The sequence below is a fragment of the Punica granatum genome, unplaced genomic scaffold (assembly GCF_007655135.1).
Source record: "Punica granatum isolate Tunisia-2019 unplaced genomic scaffold, ASM765513v2 Contig00562, whole genome shotgun sequence".
NCBI lineage: Eukaryota > Viridiplantae > Streptophyta > Magnoliopsida > Myrtales > Lythraceae > Punica > Punica granatum.
Genome location: NW_022204413.1, coordinates 88,398 through 98,528, shown reverse-complemented (window position 1 = coordinate 98,528; position 10,131 = coordinate 88,398). Strand labels below are relative to the sequence as shown.

Genomic DNA, 10,131 nt, shown 5'->3' with positions numbered 1-10,131 from the left:
CCCCGTAGCTATATAGAGCTAGAAACCGATATTATAAGAAGCTTAAGAACTACAAGTATCGACTTGCAACCCTTGAAGCATAAGTTCAACAAGAACAATTTGGAGAATATCTCTCACAAGATAGGAAAAAATGGTAGAAGAGTTGTGTCTAAAACGAACCTAGGGAGGAGCTTATATAATGCTCTTGCAATTGAAGACAACTAAGGAAAACACATATTCTAGATGGCATATTCCAACCTAATAGTCCAACCAGATATCCAACCAGATATTCCAACCTAATATTCCACCAGATTTTGGGACCATCTCTAGAAGGCATATTCCAACCTAATAGTCAAACCAGAATTGGTGGCCATCTTCTAGGATGCATATTCAACCCGATTTGAGGTGGTTGTGGTCATCATTTAATGTCCCGATGTGTACTGATGAGGTTCAGCACTCTTGATGACCAAAATCAGCCCCGAGTCGACTCGCTCGTCTCTCGAACTGCATGCCTCTTCCAGAATATTCGTCCATAAGTTCTGCAAAGCGTGCTCCAATTTCTTGGCACGTGCTCTGGTTATCGGTCCGGTAGAAATATGCAACTTGTCCTCATGCTCGGAGACCGGCTCAACCCTATCATTCCCCCCTTCTTCAAAAGGATTCGTCCTCGAATCTGCGCCCACATCAAGGGAGAAAGATCATAAACATTAAATGTAGAACTCACTTGATACTCTCCCGGCAAATCGAGTTTATATGCATTGTCATTAATCTTTTCTAAGACTTGGAATGGTCCACTCCCTCGCGGATTTAGCTTTGATTTCCTTTGGCTTGAAAACCTCTCCTTCCTGGAAATGAACCCAGACCCAATCTCCCGGTTCGAAAGTGACATGCTTTCTTTCTTCCTTGTTGGCTCGAGTGGCAGCTGCTCATTTTTGTGCAAGATATGGTTCCTTGCTTCTTCATGGATCTTCTTCACAAGTTCTGCCTTACGCTTTCCATCAAGGCTAACAATCTCACCAATAGGCAATGGAGTTAATCCAATGGTGTCAGTGGATTAAAGCCATAAACAACCTCAAAGGGAGAAACTTAGTAGAAGAATGCATGGCCGATTATATGCAAACTCAATGAATGGAATGCAATCTTCCCAACTTTTCACGTTCCTTTTAATAACAGCTCGCAGCAAAGTACCTAAGGTTCGATTTACAACCTCTGTTTGCCCATCAGTTTGTGGATGGCAAGTGGTAGAAAACAATAGCTTTGTTCCCAATTTTCCCCCAAAAACACGCCAAAAGTGACTTAGGAACTTAACATCACGATCACTTACAATTGGTCTGGGATGCCATGCAAACGCACTACTTCCTTAAAGAAAAGGCCGCCACATGAGTAGCGTCATCCGTCTTCTTACAAGGAATAAAATGAGCCATCTTTGAAAACGATCCACTACTACACAAGATAGAATCCTTACCTTCTTAGTCCTAGGCAAACCCAAAACAAAATCCATTGATACATCAGTCCATGGATGACTAGGAACGGGCAAGGGCATGTAAAGTCCATGAGGTTGAATCTTAGACTTAGCTTTCTTACATGTGACACACCTAAAACAGATCCTTTCAACGTCTCTTTCATATGTGGCCAAAAGAAATGCTCTCTCAAAACACTAAGGTCTTAGCCACACCAAAATGCCCCATTAAACCTCCCCCATGGGCTTCCCTAACAAGCAATTCTCGCATGGAACTTTGTGGATACATAGCTTGTTTTCACAGAAACAAATACCCTCATGCTTATAAAACTTGTCAAAAGCCCCTTTTTCACATTCAGAAAAGACTTCCTTAAAATCATGATCATGCAAGTATAACTCTTTGATATATTCAAATCCCAAAAGTTTGGCATCAAGAGTTGAGATAAGAGTATACCTGCGAGATAAGCCATCAGCCACTACATTTTCCTTACCTTTCTTGTATTGGATCACATAGGGAAACATCTCGATGAACTCGATCCAACGTGTGTGCCTTCGGTTCAGCTTGCTTTGACCCTTTAAATGCTTCAAGGACTCATGGTCGGTGTGAATGATGAACTCCTTGGACCACAAGTAATGCTGCCATGTCTCCAAAGCCCTCACCAAAGCATAGAGTTCCTTGTCGTATGTGGAGTAGTTCAACGCAGCCCCATTGAGCTTCTCACTGAAGTAAGCAATAGGCCTCTTCTCTTGCATAAGGACGGCACCTATACCAATACCGGAAGCATCACATTCGATTTCAAAAGGTTTAGAAAAGTCCGGTAAAATCAGTAAAGGAGCAGAACTTAGCTTTTCTTTCAAGGTATTGAATGCATTCTCTTGCTCTTTGCCCCATCTAAAGCCAACTTCCTTCTTGATGATCTCGGTCAAAGGAGCAGCTATGGTGCTAAAATTGCGCACAAATCTTCGATAGAACCCAGCAAGGCCATGGAAGCTTCGGACCTCAGCAATGGTAGTGGATGTAGGCCATTCCCGGATTGCTTTCACCTTCTCTTCATCCACTTCCACACCCTTGGAACTTACGACAAAACCAAGAAAAACAACACTTTCCAAGAAAAATTCACACTTCTTAAGGTTAGCATACAACTTCTCATGCCTCAGCACCTCAAGAACACACCTCAAATGATTCATATGATCATGCTCAGTTTTGCTATAACTCAGAATATCATCAAAGTAAACAACAACAAATTTTCCAATGTAAGCACGCAAGACATGATTCATAAGGCGCATAAATGTGCTGGGTGCATTAGTCAATCCAAATGGCATCACTAACCACTCATACAATCCACTCTTGGTTTTAAATGCTATTTTCCACTCATCTCCTTCTTTCATGCAAATTTGATGGTATCCACTCTTCAAATCAATCTTGGAAAATATAGTGGAACCATGCAATTCATCAAGCATATCATCTAATCGAGGGATAGGATAGCGATACTTTACCGTTATCTTATTCACAGCTCGACAATCCACACACATTCTCCATGTGCCATCTTTCTTGGGAACAAGCAACACGGGCACAGAGCATGGACTCATGCTCTCTCGGACATAGCCCTTGGTCAGCAACTCATCAACTTGCTTTTGGAGTTCTTTTGCTTCTTCGGGATTACACCGATATGCTGGCCGGTTTGGAATGGGCGCTCCTGGAATGAAATCAATTTGATGTTCGATCCCACGGATTGGTGGCAATCCCGGTGGCGTCCCCTCAGGAAACACATCATCAAACTCCTGCAAAAGAGAAACCACAACACTAGGCAAATATAGGTTAAAAGTATTAGATAAGTAGGCCTCTTTGTACAAGAACAATATCATTGGCCTTTCATCCTTACTAACACTCTCTAATTCTCTTTCTTTTGTGAAGAAACTCAATTTCTTCCCCTCTTTTCTTTTCAAGGCTGAACTCTCATATTTTTCTTTCTTTTCACTCTCTTTCTCACTTTTCTCTCGAATTTCTTTCCTCTCACTTTTACTCTCCTTTTCTTTTGGTTCAGCCACTCTCTTACTTTCTTTTGAACTCTCAGCACTGGACCTTTTGATTTGGAGTTGCTCTTCGAACACTTGATGTGGTGGCAACGGTGCAAGTGTCATGCTTCGACCATCCTTGATGAAACTATACCGATTCTTGTACCCGTCATGTGTAGTTCTTCGATCAAATTGCCATGGCCTCCCGAGTAACAAATGGCTGACTATCATAGGAACTACATCACACAAAACTTCATCATGGTACTTCCCAATAGAAAATGAGATTAACACTTGTTTTGTCACCTTTAATTCACCACTCTCATTCAGCCACTGAAGTCTATTTGGCCTTGGATGCTTTTGAGTGCTCAAACCAAGCTTCTCCACCATCAGCTTGCTTGCCACATTCACAGTGCTTCCCCCATCAATAATCAGTCCACATACTCGATCCTTCACGTGGCATCGAGTGTAGAAAATGTTCTCTCTTTGTAGCCCATCACCATCTTCTTTGGCTTGCACATGTAGAGCTCTCAAAACAACAAGAGTTTGACCCGATACAGCATGCTCCACATCATCGGCATCTTCAAGTGATGGCATAGAGTCAGTGTCACTCTCATACTCATCCGCACTTGCAATCTCCCCGTTATCTAACATAATCATGGCTCTCTTGTTCGGGCATTGAGAAGCATAATGACCAGAACCCAAACAACGAAAGCATTTTACATCACGTTCTCTTTGAGGTTGGGAAGAAGAGTTACCCCTCTCCTTAGAATCAGATGATGGCTTGGTTGCGGGCTTGTTTCCCTTGGCCTTCTCCTCTTGCTTCGAACCAGTCCATTTAGGTCCAGCCCCTTCAAACTTGGAAGTCCACTTCGAATTCGAATTAGAGGATTCGAACCTGGATGACGATCGTCCCCCCTTCTTGAGTTGTCTCTCAACCTTCATAGCCATGTGCACCAATTCTTCAAGCTCCACATAATGGTGCAGCTCCACAATATTGGCAATCTCCCGATTAAGTCCACTAATGAACCGAGCCATGGTTGCCTCTCGATCCTCCTCAACATTGGCGCGAATCATGGCAATCTCCATCTCCTTGTGGTACTCCTCCACGGTCTTAGACCCTTGCTTAAGATTCTGCAGCTTCAAGTATAAATCCCGGTAGTAATGGGATGGGACAAACCTCCTCCGCATGACAGCTTTCATGCCCTCCCAATTGTCAATAGGTCGCTCTCCATTTCGGCGTCTACTCACCGTCAATTGATCCCACCAAACTATGGCATAGTCGGTGAATGCCACAGCTGCAAGCTTCACCTTCTTCTCCTCGGAGTAGTTGTGACAATCAAAAACCAGTTCAACCCTCCTTTCCCATTCGATGTAAATATCGGGATCGCTCTTGCCTTAGAATGGAGGAATGGTCAGCTTGATGGACCCCATATTACGATCAACGGTGTCTCTTTCTTGGCGCCTTCCACGTCCGCGCCATGGCGTCTCAGCCCTTGCCCCTCGATCTCGTCTCATTGCGGCAATGGAAGATACATCATCCTCATCATCATAGGATCTCTCCTCGTGGCCATCAAATGGATTAGTAGTAGGTGCTGGTTGTCGGTTATTGTTCCTCCTTGGTTGTTGATTGGGAGCTTGTCGCAACTGGTCAATCCGCTGATCATGCCTCTCCAACCGGTCATTAATCGTATTGAGCACCATGTTCATTCGCTCAAATTGTTGTTGCATAGCCCGAATAATTGTGCTTTGATCAGGCCCTCCACTACTTTGCTCATGTCCCCCGCTATCTTCTTGCGACATGTTGAAATCTGCAAAGAAATATTAGAGTAAAAGGACCTCACAATCACTCCCTCACGTGTTTACTCTCAAATCGATGTCACACAAACTCTCGTATTTCACTCGATACAAATGGCTTTTACCCTCTGATGGTCTCACTCCCTCTGGCCTTTTTCCTCTCACAGATTTCTCCACAAAGTTCTGGACGAACTGAGCAATCTAATTACAAGTCCTTGAGGAAATTACTTGTTCGCTCGAGCCACTTATAATATCAGTTCCAAGTAGCAAAGAAGCAAAGAGATATATGGATGGACAAGATGTGTGTAAAAGGAATGATCCCAGACAAATCAAAGATGGAATGGACACAAATACGATCGGAGAAAAGCAGAATGGAAGCAACTATGACAGATCTACTTAAGGCCTGTGTAATCAGATCTCCTCTCCTCTTTTTTTTTTTGATTCTTTTTCACGTTTTTTTGTTTTTTTTTTTTGGACGATTTTTTTTTAATAGCTATGAACGGATCAGTCAAGACTAAATGGAAAGGATAGAAATGGAAGATAGATCTAAAAATTCCAGAATGGTGAACAAGGAAAGAACAAGGATAGATGAAACCTCAATTTGGAGCCTAAGCTCTGATACCAAAATGATGTGAACCCCGTCGAATCCGTCGCGGAACCCAGCAACAATGATATGGAATCAAATCCCGGATCGTCCAAGATAGAGATTTCGAAAGGTGGAATATCGACCCCGTAGCTATATAGAGCTAGAAACCGATATTATAAGAAGCTTAAGAACTACAAGTAATCGACTTGCAACCCTTGAAGCATAAGTTCAACAAGAACAATTTGGAGAATATCTCTCACAAGATAGGAAAAATGGTAGAAGAGTTGTGTCTAAAACTAACCTAGGGAGGAGCTTATATAATGCTCTTGCAATTGAAGACAACTAAGGAAAACAAGCATATTCTAGATGGCATATTCCAACCTAATAGTCCAACCAGATATTCCAACCAGATATTCCAACCTAATATTCCAACCAGATTTGGTGACCATCTTCTAGAAGGCATATTCCAACCTAATAGTCAAACCAGAATTGGTGGCCATCTTCTAGGATGCATATTCAACCCGATTTGAGGTGGTTGTGGTCATCATTTAATGTCCCGATGTGTACTGATGAGGTTCAGCACTCTTGATGACCAAAATCAGCCCCGAGTCGACTCGCTCGTCTCTCGAACTGCATGCCTCTTCCAGAATATTCGTCCATAAGTTCTGCAAAGCGTGCTCCAATTTCTTGGCACGTGCTCTGGTTATCGGTCCGGTAGAAATATGCAACTTGTCCTCATGCTCGGAGACCGGCTCAACCCTATCATTTGTTGGCTCGGGTTGCTGCTTGTTCATTCTTCTTCAAAATGTTTTGCCGTGCCCCTTCATGAATCTGCTTCACCAACTCTGCCTTTTTCTTTCCATCAAGATTAGGAAGCTCATTTACAGGTAAAGGAATCAAGTCCAATGGAGTTAGTGGATTAAAACCATAAACAACCTCAAATGGTGAAAACTTTGTAGAAGAATGCACAGTCCTATTATATGCAAATTCAACGAATGGAATGCAATCTTCCCAAGCTTTCAAATTCTTTCCAGTCACAGCGCGCAACAAAGTGCCCAAGGTTCGATTGACAACCTCGGTTTGTCCATCTGTTTGTGGGTGACAGGTAGTAGAAAACAACAAAGTTGTTCCCAACTTAGCGCACAGAACTCTCCAAAAATGACTCAGAAATTTCGCATCCCTATCACTCACAATCGTCTTAGGGACTCCATGTAAACGCACCACTTCCCTAAAGAAAAGATTTGCCGCATGAGTAGCATCATCAGTTTTATGACAAGGGATAAAGTGTACCATTTTTGAAGATCGGTCAACAACCACAAAGATAGAATCTCGACCATTCCTAGATCTAGGTAGACCCAAAACAAAATCCATGGAGATATCAATCCAAGGGTGACTTGGAACAGGTAATGGCATGTAAAGTCCATGTGGATGAATTTTCGATTTAGCCTTCTTACATGTGATGCACCTGAACAAATTCTCTCGACATCTCTTTTCATGTGAGGCAAAAAGAAGTGCTCCTTCAGAATGTCCAAGGTCTTAGCAACTCCAAAGTGCCCCATCAACCCTCCCCCATGAGACTCCCTAACAAGTAATTCACGCATGGAACTCTTTGGAATACATAGCCTATTTTCACGAAATAAATACCCCTCATGCCTATTTTCACGTTGGATTGAGTTCACAGCTCTACAATCACACACATTCTCCAAGTCCCGTCTTTCTTTGGAACGAGCAGAACAAGGACAGCGCATGGGCTCATACTTTCTCGAACATGTCCTTTGGCCAATAGCTCCTCAACTTGCCTCTGAAGTTCTTTAGCCTCTTCCGGACTACTTCGATAGGCCGGTCGGTTTGGAATAGGAGCTCCTGGAATAAGATCAATCTGATGCTCAATCCCTCTTATTGGTGGTAGTCCCTGCGGCATTTCTTCGGGAAAGACATCTTCGAATTCCTGCAAGAGAGAAATAGCAACACTAGGCAAAGTAGAGTCAAGGTCAGAAATAGAAAGATACACCTCCTTGTACAAGAACAAGATCATCGGTCTATTACCCTTATAAGCACCCTTAAGCTCTCTTTCTTTTGCATAAAAACTCAATTTCCTCTCCCTTTTTTCTGAACTCTCCATCTTTTCACTCTTGTTTTTCACATTCTCTCCACTTTCTTTTCTCTCAAGATCACTCTCTTTCTCTTTTTGTTTTTCAGCCACTTTTTCACTCTTCTCACTAAGAGACCTTTTAAATCGAATCTGATCCTCAAACACTTGAGTCGATTTCAAGGGTGCAAGTGTTACTTTCTTCCCGTCCTTTACAAATGAATATCGGTTCCTATACCCATCATGTATCACTCTCCTGTCGAACTGCCATGGTCTCCCGAGCAACATATGGCTAGCACTCATTGGTACAACATCACAAAGAACCTCATCCCGGTACTTTCCAATACAGAAGGACACAAGAACCTGTTTATTTACCTTCACTTCACCGCATTCATTCAGCCACCGGAGTTTGTACGGCTTGTGATGTTTTTGGGTATGCAAACCGAGCTCGTCTACCATCAACTTGCTGGCCACATTCACGCAACTTCCTCCGTCAATAATCAACCCACACACACGATCCTTCACATGGCAACGAGTGTAGAAGATATTCTCCCTTTGCACCTCATCACCATCCTCTCTAACTTGAACATGTAGGGCTCGCATGATAACTAAGGCTTGACCTTCAACCGCATGCTCGACGTCACTAGCATCTTCGAGTGGATGCATGGAATCACTATCTTCTTCTTCTTCAGTCTCGATATCCCCACTCTCCATCATAATCATGGTCCGCTTGTTTGGACATTGGGAAGCAATGTGACCTGAGCCCAAACAACGAAAACATTTGATATCACGATTTCTTTGAGGTTCAGAAAAAGTTTTACCCTTATCCTTGTTGTTGGCTTGGGTCTTGTAGGTGTCTCCCTTTGGCTTATAATCAGTCTTCTCGTCCGGTTTCGTAGAAGAACCCAACTTCGATCTCCAAGACGCTGAACCAGAAGCTTCTACCTTTGAAGATGTTCGACCCCCTCTCTTGAGCTGCCTCTCAACCTTCATGGCCATGTGTACCACGTCGTCAATCTCCACGTAATGTTGCAGCTCGACTACATTGGCAATCTCCCGATTATGGCCACAGATGAATCGAGCCATGGTTGCTTCTCGGTCCTCCTCAACATTAGCACGTATCATGGCTATTTCCATCTCCTTGTAATAATCCTCCACCGACTTGGAACCTTGCTTCAGACTTTGCAACTTCAAGTGCAAGTCCCGATAATAATGGGAAGGAACAAACCTTCTTCTCATTACTGCTTTCATTTCCTCCCAAGTATCAATACGAGGCTCACGATTCCTGCGTCTACTCACAGTTAATTGGTCCCACCAAACAATGGCATAATCGGTGAAAGCAACTGCAGCCAATTTAACTTTCTTTTCCTCTGAATAATTATGACAATGAAACACAAGCTCAACCTTCCTCTCCCATTCAATGTAAACATCGGGGTCGTTTTTACCTTGGAATGGAGGTATGATCAGCTTAATCGAACCTGTGTTATGGTCCACGGCGTCTCTCCTCCGGTGCTCCCTACGAACGAAATGCCTTGGTCTGCCTCCTCTTCCTCTACCTCTCCCCCAAGTGTCATCGGAGGCCACTTCATCATATGCTTCTTCATCAAGAGTATCAACGGATGGTTGTCGGTGGGGTCTCCTAATCCGTGGCACGGGCGCAGGTCGAAGCCGTTCCAACCGTTCGTCTTGCCTATCCAACCTTTCTCGGAATTCACCGAAAACCATGTTCATGCGCTCAAACTGTTGTTGCATGGCTCGTAACGTCATGTTCAAATCAGGTCCTCTGTCGTCTCCACTATTTTCGTGTGACATGATAAAATATGCAATTATAGGATCCTCACGCGCTCCCTCACGTGTTTACACTCAGCAAGATGCCACTCAAAACACTCGTGTTTTCACTCAAAATAGGCTTTTATCCTCTGATGTTCTCACACACTCTTGCCTTTTTCCTCTCCTCTTCAAAAGTCTAGGGCAACTAATCAATCCGATCGCAAGGCGGAAAACGAGTTCAACCCGAACAACTTATAATATTAGATCCACAGAAAATGATATGACACAATCTGACCCAACGACGTAGTTTATGGATTGATAGAAGACACTGCGTACGGAAGAGCTACTATGACAGGTCAACTTAACGCCAAGACGATTAGAACACAAAGACAACAAATTGTGCAATAAATTCTTCGCCCACGAAGACAGCAAATGGTG

General features: G+C 43.3%; 1 protein-coding gene across 1 annotated transcript; it reads right to left on the bottom strand.

Moving 5' to 3' along the window:
- Positions 1 to 311: 311 nt before the first annotated feature.
- LOC116191021 lies at positions 312 to 5,254 on the bottom strand. The gene is made up of 4 exons (XM_031520220.1): positions 4,891 to 5,254; positions 4,210 to 4,848; positions 1,930 to 4,032; positions 312 to 652 (listed from the first exon to the last, which is right to left on the bottom strand). The coding sequence occupies exons 1-4, from the start codon at positions 5,252 to 5,254 to the stop codon at positions 402 to 404; spliced, it is 3,357 nt and encodes a 1,118-aa protein (XP_031376080.1). The 3' UTR covers positions 312 to 401.
- Between the last annotated feature and the right edge of the window lie 4,877 nt (positions 5,255 to 10,131).

Bases quoted from the DNA above. Each gene is read 5' to 3' on its own strand.
- LOC116191021 (XM_031520220.1), bottom strand. From the start codon at position 5,254: ATGTCGCAAGAAGATAGCGGGGGACATGAGCAAAGTAGTGGAGGGCCT. The intron at 4,849-4,890 runs GTAATATGGGGT...CTCCATTCTAAG, and splicing joins AGAAAGAGACACCGTTGATC to GCAAGAGCGATCCCGATATT. The intron at 4,033-4,209 runs GTAACTCTTCTT...CATCACTTGAAG, and splicing joins ATCTGATTCTAAGGAGAGGG to ATGCCGATGATGTGGAGCAT.